This window comes from Trichechus manatus, unplaced genomic scaffold (genome assembly GCF_000243295.1).
Source record: "Trichechus manatus latirostris isolate Lorelei unplaced genomic scaffold, TriManLat1.0 scaffold00156, whole genome shotgun sequence".
In the NCBI taxonomy this organism is placed as follows: domain Eukaryota; kingdom Metazoa; phylum Chordata; class Mammalia; order Sirenia; family Trichechidae; genus Trichechus; species Trichechus manatus.
Window position 1 is genome coordinate 3,283,464 of NW_004444092.1, and position 12,774 is coordinate 3,296,237.

General features: G+C 49.9%; 1 protein-coding gene across 1 annotated transcript in view; it reads right to left on the reverse strand.

Annotated features, from left to right (window-relative positions):
• DLX6 (distal-less homeobox 6) overlaps positions 1 to 257 on the reverse strand; it is a 3,935-nt gene extending 3,678 nt beyond the window's left edge. Inside the window, exon 1 of the mRNA XM_004386152.1 lies at positions 3 to 257. Within this exon, the coding sequence (XP_004386209.1) occupies positions 3 to 257 (255 nt within the window). The remainder of the gene's footprint in view (positions 1 to 2) is intronic.
• Positions 258 to 12,774: the final 12,517 nt, after the last annotated feature.

Genomic DNA, 12,774 nt, shown 5'->3' on the forward strand with positions numbered 1-12,774 from the left:
GCCGCCGCCGCCGCCGCCGAGTGCAGGCAGTGCAGAGGGTAGTGCGCGCCTGCCATGGCCGGGGAGCTCTGCTGCGAGTGCGGCTGTGGCGGCGGCGGCGGCGGCGGTGGCGGTGGTGGTTGTGGTTGCTGCTGCTGCTGTTGCTGCTGCTGCTGCTGTTGCTGTTGCTGCTGCTGCTGCTGCCCGAACTCCATGAAGGCGGATTTGGACGAGTCCTGGCCTTCCAAACCGTCAGCCATCGTAGTCATGGTCATCATCAAAACTTTGGGGGCTGGAGAAAGCCTTCTCCGGGTTTCCTCCACCCTCCCCCACTTGGATCGCGCCGCTCACCCCTCTGCAGCCACCTTAGCTCTTGGGATCCTTGCAGGAAAAAAAAAAAAATTAAAAGAGGGGGCGGAGGTGGTTCGCCCTCTCCCTCGCTCTTCTCTAATATATATATATTTTAATATAAAGAGATATAGTGAGCGGGGCCTTGTTAACTCAAAGGGAGGAGGAAGGGGGAGGGATGGAAGGGGGAGGGGGGAATCTGCTCTCCCCCCTTGTTTTCCCCCCTTAGATTTTTTGGGGGCTGGTGCAGTTTAAGGCAGAGATTTTAAGGTGGATTCTGCGAAAGTTGCGCGTCTGCTTTCAGACTTGATGCAGACGCCACGAGTCGAATGGTTTGTCTCCAAAGGGCAGCGCCTCCCCATTGGTCAGTCGCCCCCTGACGTCACAGGCGCACAGCTTCTACTGGTGTGTGCGCCGCTTGCGGAGTTCGCCTACCTTGGGTAACTCCAATCCCAGCCCGCAGCTGCAGCCCCGGGCCGCGCCGCCCGGCGCTCGGGGCCGCCGGGAAGGGAGGCGCCTCTGCCCGGCAGGCAGTGGACGCTTCCAGCCGCAGTTGGCGCCCCAAATCCCGGAGCTTCAGTTCCAGTATTGCAGCCCTGGAACCGCCTAGCCGGAGGCTGGTCTCAGTGCCCTTGCCCCCTTGCAGGTTGCCTGTGTTCAGAACAGTGCCCCTTGCGTTTAAAACCAGCCCCCCGCTTGACCTCCTCCTCTCCCCAGTCCCACTCCACTCCCACGGGAGTGCCCTGTCACGGTGGATTTTTCTTGACGTACTTTATTGAAATCACAGAGGGAAGAGGAACCCCCACATCTGGGCTCCACCCCATGGGGTCGGGGGGTGGGGGGTAAAGAAAAAGAAAAACCAGACCCTATTCTGGCGAGGTTCCTGTCGTTTCAGGCAGTATATCCTATATATCGAACAAAAAAAGGAGAGGAGATCTTTTTTTCAGAACGCAGCAGCCTGTTCTGAAAGTGAATCGTTGGAGGACTGACAGTAATGCATTTTTTCCTATTGAAAACAGAAGCTACTGTAATGCTTTCAAATATATGCAAATGATACATGCGGTTAGTGGTTTGGCAAATCTTGATTACAATATAAACTACCCAAGTAAAAGTGCCTTCGTCCTAAATTTGTCTCTCGATTACAATTCCAATTGATTTTATTTTATTGTCAACATTGTTAATGATAAAAATAGAGTCGTTTTACAGTTATTTTTACTTTCTGGAAGGAGGCAATTAGAGTTCTAATCAGGAATACACAAAAATCTCCCATGATTAACTGCACTACTTTGTTCAAATTGCTGCTATAAAATTCAGAACAATTTGCCTGTAATGATTATGGACTGGGTTTATTTTGGGAGGTGGAATAAAAGTGGATATAGCATAAATTATCCTCTAATTATACACCAGTGTCGCCTCAATTATCCTCTTATCAAAATGGTTGTCTAACTGCCGCATTTAGTTTCAATTCTCTCCTTTTTTCCTATAAAAAGAACTTCATACCTTGTTATTATTAATCCATTTATTATTTGCAAGGGGATTTATATCCGCACATCCAGGTGGTAGAACCACTTCTCTTTCAAAGATGGACTGGGGAAAGACGTTAAGTTCGGAGCAGCCCAGGGCTGCGGATCTAGTATTTCTCTCTCCGGTCTCCAGACCCACTCAGGTCCAGGCAGCCAAGCAGCGACAGCGGAGCCCTGGCAAGCAGCTCAGGCCCGGCCACCAGGTAGGAGAGTCGGACCCGGGACTGGACGCCGGGGAGGACTAACCCGGCTGCGCTGGGGGGTCGGATCCCGGGAATGTGGGAAGGCACCGGGAGCCCGCACTGCCAGCGGGGCGGCACTGGGTAGGCGAGACATGCAGACCCCCGCGGGCTCGGCGCCCGCTTACGGTCTACGGAGATACCTAATCCAAGAGCCTTTGGCCACACGGAGAGAAGTACAGCCTAACAACCCCGGGGTCGAGGTGTCTAGACGTTGCGGAGACGAGCCTGGGGCTCCCTTGCACCTTATTTCGCTTGGGCCCCGTAAGTTACGCGACCCAAAGAACCTTTTTCTTTACAGAAAAGGGTGGCTGCAGACCAAGCAGCTTCGTCTTTATTTGCATATTGCTCCAAGTTCCCGGCAGCGGCTTATGCTAATTGATTTTCCTAGTTCCCAGCCTCGGGTCTCCAGGCATCTCCAAGTCAGTTTGCCTTTTTCTTTCTTTCCTTTCTTAATTTTATCAGAAGATCTGAAACTTGCTGCCCGCAGGTTTTTTCTCCTGGGCTCCCAGGGCATCGCCGTTGGCTCTCCTCTCCGCCTCCTTTTACCAGCCGGCGGCGCTTAACTTATTGGGCCTGGGGGAGCGGGTTCAGTAACTGAATTTAGTTTTAAGTGATGTGCCGTGTTCCCCGCCTTTTAACAAGGGGTCCACCTGAACTCGAAAACCAGTCACCGATCCACGCGTTTGCAAATTGACAGCGAATTAAAACAACAACAACAACAAAAAGCTTCCAAGAAAATGAAAGGTGGGCTGTGTAAGAGAGAAACGTGTGTGGAAGGCTTGGGAGGGGCAGAAAGGGAAGTCAAGAAAAGAAGGTTCTGCCCGGCATGTCTCGGTGCACCCGGGCTACGCGCCGAGCCTCTTTGTAATGCCCTCAAAGCGAGCAGGTAGACGTGCCAGTTTTATTGCTTTATACCCTGCAGCTTGCTGTTAACACGGTGAAGGCGTTTTCCCCCGTGCATGTCTATCTTTATGTTCGCAGGTGTAATACATTGCTTGCTGGCTTCTCCCGTCGCTGGCAGCACCCCAAGCGGGGCGGGGCGGGTCGGGTCGTGGCGGGGCCGGGGCAAGGTCCCTGCACTGATCATTGGATCCAGGGCGTAGCAGCCTCTATTTGCAAAGGGATTTTTCTTGTTTGCTTAATGCCTAGGGGAACTGCGAGGGCTGGGACTGTCCAGGGTTGGAGCTGCAGCGCTCTCCTACCTCCCCCAGTAGGTAGTGGATTCGTGTCCGCACACTGTTTCAGTGGAGCAAGAGTGCAGCTGCACGGAGGTGGCGGTTGCTGCAGATAGTAAAGACCCTGCTGAGAACTACTGGGCTGCCCGGTAGGGGCTCAGAGAGAGAGCCAGTCAGGGGCAGGGGCGTGGAACTGTTGAGGGGTCCCTCCGCGCTTGATAGCGGTGTTTGTGCGCGCGCTTGCGGGATGGAATCCAAACTGCAAGCAATGAGCGTCCCTTTTTCCCACCAGCCCCGGGAATAGCAAGCCGAGGACCAGCCTGGCCCCACACAGCGCGCCCAGGTGGCACGCCGCAAGTGACTACCACGTGTGGTCTCCACCACCAGCCACGAGGAGTTCTGCGCGGAGAGGCCGCCAGCTGAAGGGGTTGCTCCCCACGGTCGTTTCTCTCCAATTGAACGCGGCAGCTCCGCTTCCCAGTTTTTCGCCCAGTGTCATGGGCGGTGGTAATGAGTTGAGGAGAGGCGGATGTAGTTATCCGTAGGTAGCCCTAGTCCAACCTGCACTTCCAGCCCTTCTGAGAAAGGAAAGAACTCCTGGGTTCTTCAGGGCCTCGCGGAGAAAGCGCACACCACACGGGCTGCGCCTCAGTGCCGGGTTCACCGCCAGCCCGGCCTTGGCTCCTACCCCTTTGTTCCGTCCACAGGGAAACCCGTGCCAGGCCTTGGGAGTGGAAGGAGGAGGGCAGGGGAGGCTTGTCAATCCTTTGTTATTCAAAATAGAAGTAAACCTGGCAATCTAGAGGAGTTGGAGGCCTAAGGCTCTTTTAGGGCCTGTGGTGGATGAGGGTCATATTCACCAAGAAGTTTAAGAAGCAAGATTTGAGGCCTAAGCTGCCTTTCGCTTTTTAAGGTGTTGAGGTGTTGGGCTTGCATTCTGGTTTTCAAAGTTATTTAGAGAGAAGGACTTGGCTATTGCCAACACAAGACCTTATGGGTCTGCAGGTCCCAGGCCACTGTGGGAGGAATGGGCTCTTTGGAGTTCAGACGTTCGCGCTCTTCCAGCTACGGGCGTGTGTTTTCATACATGTAAGTCTAGAAATGCGTTTGGTGTCGGAGGTGGGTTTGTAGCCACCTTGAGCTGTAGAAGTACCGTTCAATTCCGGCAGGGCCTGGCTGGGTTTGGTTGCTAAGTTGAGCTCAGTTGTCACGTTAATTCTAAAGAAATTAGACGTGGATAAATGGCCTTTGAATTGAAAGAAATAACTCAGTATCGATTTACACAACCACGCTAAGAACCCCGTTCTCAACACTAGACGTTGTTTGAAAAAAATTCCTGCTAGTTTTTCCTCATTCAGTGTAAAATTCTGTTTGTGTATGTGTGTAGGGAAAGGGTGCCTGATATCCTGGAAACCCAGACCACTATCCCCTATCACACACACGCCTGCGAAAGCTTGCGGACATACGGGAGCTGCCTCTTTCCTTTTTTTTAGCCCTAGACAGCAAGGGTACCTCCAGGAATATCCAAAGGTATCAGACAATGGGAGAAAGCACAGATCTTAGTGTCATTTTCTCCCATGATAAAATTGTAAAATTGTCCATTTCAATGCCTTCCCCTCTGAGGCTCCCCAGAGTCCAGCTAAAAACTGGGCCCTGTTAACTGTGAATCCAGAAAGAGATGCACTGAAGTCTGGGGATACATCTCTCTCCTCTTTCCAGTCCTGGGTCTCAAGAACAGGCAGCCAAGAAACCTCACCATGGCACTGGCCCCACTAGGGCTAGTGACACCCACAGGGAGCTTCATAGACTTTTTCTGGATTGTCCAATTTGGACTGTCCTATTTGGAGGACATTGACTAAGCATGTCCCAACCTAGAGAATCCTGCTTCAGGTGTTTTCAAGCCTGGAGTCCCGTGGAGTAATGGAAGGGAAGTCACCCAGGTCCTCAAACTCACCATTTGCCACCTCCTCAAGTTCATTCCCAGGCTGTGTGGGTATCCGAAGCTTTCTTAACAGAGGAAGCTGATATGCTGGGCTGAGAATTGATTCAGGGGAAAAACAACACATGTTTCCACCTTCCTTTTTTTGGGATATGTAGTTAGAAGTCTCTCTCTCTTTCTTTTTTTATTTCTCTTAGCAAGCTTAGAACTCCATTCTCTAATACATAAACACTCTTCTTTTTCCACAGTCCACGAAAAAAGAACTCAATATTTAAACACACGTTAAAACAAGATAAATGCCAAGGTTTGTCTTTTTAATCTATAGGATAAACCAAGGCTAAGCCTCCCATATTTGCCCTGCTGGGAAATGTAGCAGGGCAAAGGGGGAAGGGAAGGGGTGTTAGAAGTCAGCTTTTATCAAGCCAGTCTTTGGGAACCAGACCCCCTGACCAGTGCAGGATAAATGCAGCTCCAGAGTGTCAGGGAACAGGCATCAACAGGAAACGGTAGACTATTTTTAGGCATAATAAGGAGTTAATATAGCTGGCCAAGCGTCTTCCTAAATGCCTCGAAGCATCTTCTGTTTAACTACTTCATCCCTTTATCAGCAGTAACAATAACAAAGTCACAGCGAACCCTTCAACATTAAGGGAGAGCCAAGCTTGGAACTGCTCTTCAAGAAAACCTAGGATGGAAAACATCCTTTTGCTATCGACTGGGCTCTTGGGTGGTTCTCTTGTTACAACAGAAAAATACATGAAAACCATTTTTTATTAGAGAGAGAGTTGTTCTGTATCTGCGCATCCTTGTGATAGAAATGCACTGGTGATTGTCATATTCATACAAGTTCAGGGGCACTTCTTATTCCCTTAATTTTAAAACATTCCAATAAATTGGAAGGTATGTAATTCATTAGATTCTTCCAAGACTTTCCTTAGAGGGCAAAACAATTTGAGAGCCCTTAGAAGAAATGAGGGTTGGTTTTAAAAATCCATTCTCCCATCTGTGCCTTTTTTCTTTTGTTCAGGCCAAATACTTTCTCACACATATCTAGGAGAAAGCAAGCCCCCCCCCCCGCCCAACCTGTCCTACCCAGGGGAGTAGAATTGCTTTTTTCTAGGTTTCACTAATTTTGTGTAGAGAGCAAAAATTTTCCTCATCCCTCTCCCTCTGTCAAGCCGGGACCCTTCCCCCACAGAGCTCAAAGCATCTGGTTCTTTAAATACACACTGAGAGCTTGCATCCACTTGGCTGGCTCATATTGGGGTTCACCATCTTTCCTCCTCCACGTTTCGTGGAGAGAGAAGCAGAAAGAGTGAAAAAGCAGGTAGCATAGGAAGAAAGGGAGGTGGAGAGAGAATAGAAGACAGTGAACGAGAAAATGAGTGTGTCTGCTTCCTTTTGAGAGTACCTCAACTTCAAGTTTTCTTCCCTGCTGGCTAGGGACCACTGACCACAGTGCTAGTTGCACAACAGTAAAACAAAACTATGGCTGACAAAAGCAGCCCTCGCTTGCCAGCGGGTCTGTCCAGATAACCAGCTTTCCGTCTGCTACTCTTCTCTACCCCTTTCTCTCCCTTTCAGTCTTATTCCTCAGCCTGCTTTCTCTCCAGACACTCAGAGCATCACATTGCCCTCTTCCTAATAGATGGACGTCCAAGCAGGAGAACCCTTAAAAAACTACAAAAGAGGTTAGTTACCCTTGCTGACAAACGAGGCTCGGGATGCTCAAAAGTCATGGGCCCAATAGTTAAGGAAGTGAGGGTCGACTATTGGGATTTCAGTGCAGCAGTCTCAAACAGACATGCAGGCGTCCCGGGCTCTCCACTGGGGGGGGGGGGGTGAAGGAAGGGGCGAGGGGCAGGAGCTGGGAAGGCGGGCAGAAGTAAAGGGCGACAGGAACGCCTGCGCCCGCAGCTGGCTCTCACGCGCCACAGCCGTCTGCGGGGACCCGGGGGCGGATAATGGAATTCAGGAGGCAGAGCTCCTCCAAGAGCCAGCCACTGTCTTGTACAGATTTGTAGAGAAACCCTCACTGTAATTAAAACCGTACAGTCAGATTAATTCAATGTGTTGCTCGGCAGCGTTTTTAATAGTAAAAATCCGCTTTAAAATTGAATTAGGGTCGAAGAAAATTTCTGCGAGACTCGCCGGATTTGCCAGCTTTCATTGAAGCCAGCCTGGACTGGGCTTCGGTGGTGACTGCACAGTGTCTCCCCTCCCCGCCCCCCCTCCGACCGGGGAGTGGGGAGGTGAGGTGGGGCTAGAGGACAGATCAACACAGGGTGCCAGTTTGGGTGCCAAACTGGGTGGCCAGAGCCAGGCCCAGGCGGAGCGTGCTGCCCAGGGTTAACCCTTCTGATCTTGAGGTTCGGGGCTACGCACAGGTCTTGGCACCAGAACTGCCTCTTCCTTTCCACCCTTTCCCGAAGTTTGTAGCTCTGGAAAGGTGGGGGATGGGGAAAGAAGAGAGCTCTGCTGTATCTTGAAGCAATTTCCCACTGTGTGTTCTCTCCTGTGTGGCGGAGGTTGGAGCCCGCTGTTTGGCCGCTCCAGTGACAGGCAGGAGAAAGTTGTGGCTCTGTCTACCCACACCCACCCCATTTCCCTTTCTGTTCCTGAAAGTCTTCCAAAATTTAAGAGTAATACTTCAATTGCATTGTCAAACTGTCTCCCAAACTTTGATTTGGCTAGTCGCCTCCCTTTTCCTTCCCCACCCCTCATCCTTTGCTTTTCGGTGGTTGTGAAATCAAAGTTAGTATTATGTTTTTCTCCTTTAAGATTAACATCTTTGGAACTGAAAACTGGCTCCAAAGTTTCTGGAAGATGTAGCGAGTGGGCGCTAATGGGGAGGCTGTCACTTGAGAAGTACTGGAATGGTGGTGGTATCGGCGGTGGTGGTGGTGCTGGACCCAGCTCTCTCCCAAGGCCAGTATAGTTTCCAAGGGCTCAAAAATGGTCCTAGCGCTCTGTTCCTGATCCCTCCACCCCCATAGCAGCGGGCTCATAGGCTGTTGAATGCACGCGCACGCGGAAACACACACAACCTGGGACACAAATTCCCTAACGAGTCAGTCACATCAGCAGGCCTAGGAAAACAAAAACCACTGTGGGTTCCCCCTCCTCCGTCAACAGCGCGCAGACGCTTTAATTGCCACAAATTGTCACTCTGTCCCCCTTTCATTCTCTGGCTCCTTCGTTTATTTTTAGTACACTTCAAATGCCTACACACTTCCCTAGTAAGGAAAGCGTTGAGCAATTATTGACTTTGCCTTCAGGGCCTGCTTTGCCAATCACTGAACGCGGATGGAGTAAACAGGGCGAAAAGTGAGGCGCGTTATTGGTCTTGCTAATTCAGGTGAAGCGCGGTAAATAACTCTCTCTAATGCCATCCACCTACCTCTTCGTTTCTTGGGTCCTAATTATCAGGAAGAAAAGATATTGCCCCCCCATCCCTCCCCATCACCTCACCCCATGTGCTCAAAGTTTTACTCGAATTCAGCAAATCCCTCTAGAATTGGTGAGTTCTCAGAGAGTAGTTGGGAAAAGAGAATTCTACAGGGATCCAGCTCTTAACTCCGTATTGAGTAGAAAGACGTCGCGCGCAGGAACATTCCCCACCTCTGTGCTGGGAAGTGGGGTCCGTTTCTCTGAGGACTAAGTGGGTGGTAGACTCAGAACTCCTGGAAGCCCCCTCCATCCGTCAAGGAGCGCTTTTAGATTGATTTTGGGTAGCTTCAGACAGTCTGTTAGGACGGCTATAGGCATTGCAGTTGTTCTGAATATCAGCCAGGGATTCTTCACAGAGAATCTTAAATTTCTAGATGAAGCGTTGTCTTGAATGCTGCTCAGCCTTCTGCACTCTACCATCTTTTCTCTCTCTTTCAAGGGACAAGCGCAGCCATCCAAGGTGGGGAGGGGGCATGTGTCTGCAGCCGCCGCCACCGAGGGGGGTTTCTGGCGTCCTGCAGATGGTTTTGAAACAAATCAGTGCGGGATTAACTTGTCTGTCTGCTGAATTGACTCCAACTGCAAAAGCAGAGCGGGCCGCGCCTGCCGGGATGGGTTCGGGTTACCCGCGCATCCTGGGCGAGCGGTCTTGCCTCTCCCCTGGCCGGGGCTGGCAGGCGGGCCTGGGACCTGTCGGGCGCCGGGGTCGCCTGGCTGGAGGTTTTAAAGGAATGAGCAAGTATGAACCGCTCCAGTCTCACGCACACCCCCTCCTATTTCTTTTTTATGAAAACATTCACGAGGATCCTAATTTCAGATCGTGGAAGTAAATTTCATGCTAGGATGTATTTTACAAAACATGTAATCTTTCGGGGCCAGAAGACGTTTAATTAAAACCATACTTTGACAAGTTGGGTTTCAAAGCGAAGTCACACCAGCGGAAGGCTAATTCATATTCAAGATACAGCCTGTAATTCACATTGTTTGAAAACGCCTGCCGGGGCAACGCGCTGTTTGCCTCCTGTCTACCTGTCCAAGGACCCTAGGACTCCAAGAGTCTTGCTCGAGGACCGCAGCCCCCCACTCTTAACTCTCCTCTTGCGGACTGCTCTGATCTTGAGAAAGATAGATGGAAACTCATTGGAGCATCATTATTGTCCTTAGGATAACTCCTGCCGGGCGGTTGGGGGAAGGGTCCCGTGCATGGTATGGGGGGACCCATCAGGAGAGCAGGCAGGGACAGAGGGGAATCTGGGGCAGCTTAAGATGCCTCAGTGGGAGCCTCCCAAGCCCACTATCCTCATTGTTGCCTCCTGACTGACATACGCTAGAGGAAGGGGAATCCTCCGCAGTACCCCATTCCTGATGACCGAAAACGTGAGTGGGGTTTTCCGTGGGCACAGCCCTCAGCCCTCAAGAGGGACGCAGTGTTGGTTCCCAGAAGCATCCAGACAGTCAACTGCGTTTTTGTAGTTGTCTTTGTCCTCAGTAAACCCTTTCCTTATCCTCCTTCCTCATTTCTCCATAAGTTGACCAGCTGTAACGCAAAATTGGAGGTTCAGCCCTACATGAGAAGAAAATACTTCCGAGCTCAGCTTGTTTACCAACAAGCTTTGCAGGTGCAGGGTGCTAATATCCAGCCGTGCCCACTGGGGATCTTACAGAGCCAGTAGATAAGGGATATCTGCACAGATGTGGGACAAAGAGACTTTGCAGGGCCGTCTGGGTGCCCCTAAACAAGTCTATAGTTGGAGCTGAGGTTGCCTGTAAACAGCAGCTCCCAAGGCTGAAGCAGTGGCAACGGCTGGGCTCCAGGTCACAGTGCTGAGCCCACAGCTCAGTGTCTACCTCCTGATCCCCAGCCTGCTGTTTATTTCTTCGGAGAGAATAGTGAGTGGTTATCAAAGGTAGCCTCATGTATGACCTGAAATGCCTCAAGAAAGAGGTCAGAATGTGAATTTGAGAATTATGTTGGTTCAGTTTTACCCAAAATGCTCAAGAAAAAAACAAAAACAAACCTTCATTTATCCCAGCCATCCCCAAGATGAGGAAGAAGGATTTTGCTTTAGTTGGGGCAGTGAAAATTACTGATTGGCTGATAGACTTTCCCCCCTGCCCCACATCTATGTTTTCTTTCAAATACACCATTATTTTTCTATTCCTTAAGGCACAAGGTTAAGCTAATTATGAGAAAAAAGCCTAAAATCCAAAGTGTTCAAGAATTATTTTTTAAAAAATGGACATCTCATTTTGAACTCTGTGATTGAAGTCAACCTTCTTGATTTTACTGGGTCAGTTTAGGAGAAAGACGTTAACTTTTGCAAAGACAGTCCCACAATGCAATTGTAATAAAGCTTGTTGGCTCTATACAGAGACTACCAGCTGGCATTTCAGTGCTTATCTTTTGCTTTGCAAATTGACATAGATGTTGGCAGCTATATGCTTAAACAGTATGCCAACTTAGCACTTATTGGTCAAGTAATATCTTAAGTTAACAGATAAGACCCTGAGGTTACTCTTTCATGTGCTTGCATTTTGAAGCTGGGTATTCTGGTTCACATTTTAAAAAATGTTATAAATTTAGGCCTGGAGGTTGAGAAAGACTGGGAGACAAACCGAGGCACTGCTGGAATGATTTTAAGCATCACTTTGCTTTTGAGTTGAGCACCAAAAGGTATGTAACTGACCAAATGCATTTGAAGCCTAATCCTACATTGGAGACTTGTGAATTACACAAAACCAGAGAGGAACTACAAATAATAATCCCCACCTGTTTTATTTCAGTCGTAAGAACAAGCAGTTTTCCTGTCACAGAGTATGAGTGCTCTCAGGCAGGGGCTTTGGAAGCCCATTTATGGGCAGTAATTCTGGCAGGGAAATAGGGTAGGAAGAATCACGGTGGTTGGTAACCATCAGATGGTGCTGCAGTGAGGGCAGGCAGCAGCCTTGGTGTGCAGAAGGGGCAAGATGGGTAATACTTCCCAGCTGGCCCACCCCTTCTGTAGCCCCAGAGAATCAAACTCATTCCTTTTCAACCTCAGAGCTTGGGTGGAGGTGGGAGAGGCCCAGACAGGGTGGAGATTTGTGCCACTTCTCTACCTTGCTGGTTTCTCTGCCCTTCTGTAATTAGCCCCATTTCACAGATGTGGGAGAGAACACTTGGACTTCACCCCATAGATCACTTTGGTGTCTGAGAAAGGGAGTGGGATGGAGCACAGGTGTTCTGGCTTCCCATCTCCCTGACAACCGTGTGTGGTTAGGGATGAGGGTGGGAGAAGGAGCAGGGTTTGGGATTATTTTCCCAAGCCAGGCCTGTGCTGGTAATGTTTTCTGCTTTTGAGGCTTATTTGGCCAATGAGGTAGGTGTGATATTCGTATGACATTGGCCCAAGCCTCAGCGTTCAGAAGGCATCAGCCCTAGGATTCTCTGACTTCCCGCCAGTGCTCTTTCAACAGTCTCCTGTCTCCTATCTGTTAACTTTTTCTTAAATTCTGACACTTTAACCCTTGCTTGTAGTAAATGTACGTGTAGCTCTACAATGTGTCTATTTTCCACAGAAATCTTCCGCGCCTAGGCGAGAATCAATACTAAAACACTCTTTTTATTTTTAAAGTGGGTTTTAAAGGCCTATTGTGGGGGAACCAAGATGTCACTGCGGCCCTAGGTGCAGTAAGAGAGAGATTCTATTGGCGGCCGCAGCCCTGTGGGGGATCTGCCATAGCTGGCTCAAGTGTGTGCCTTATCATGCAAATCCCACGGCTCGGGGCATGCGCACTGCATCCCTTGGGTACCCTCCTTCCTCTCGTAGTTGGGACCTAGACTTCCAGATGCGCAATAATTAGGTTTCCTCATTAAACAAAGGTTTCCGCATCATTCCCCTCCTCCCACTGTTCTCAGCCTCCGGAGGTCCTCACCAAATCAAGCTGATAACCCGTCTCTGCCGCACTCCTACCTCCTACTTTCTGTTACCCAGGTTTTGGTCCAGGCCCCTACTTCTTTTTAGGGTCCCTACATCTTAGGTTGCTTTTCTGCATACTTCTCCATCGTTCCTTTTCTTTTGACCTGCTTTAAAGGACATTAAGATCTTCCTCTCTCCTCGTTTTAGGTCCCCTCCCTC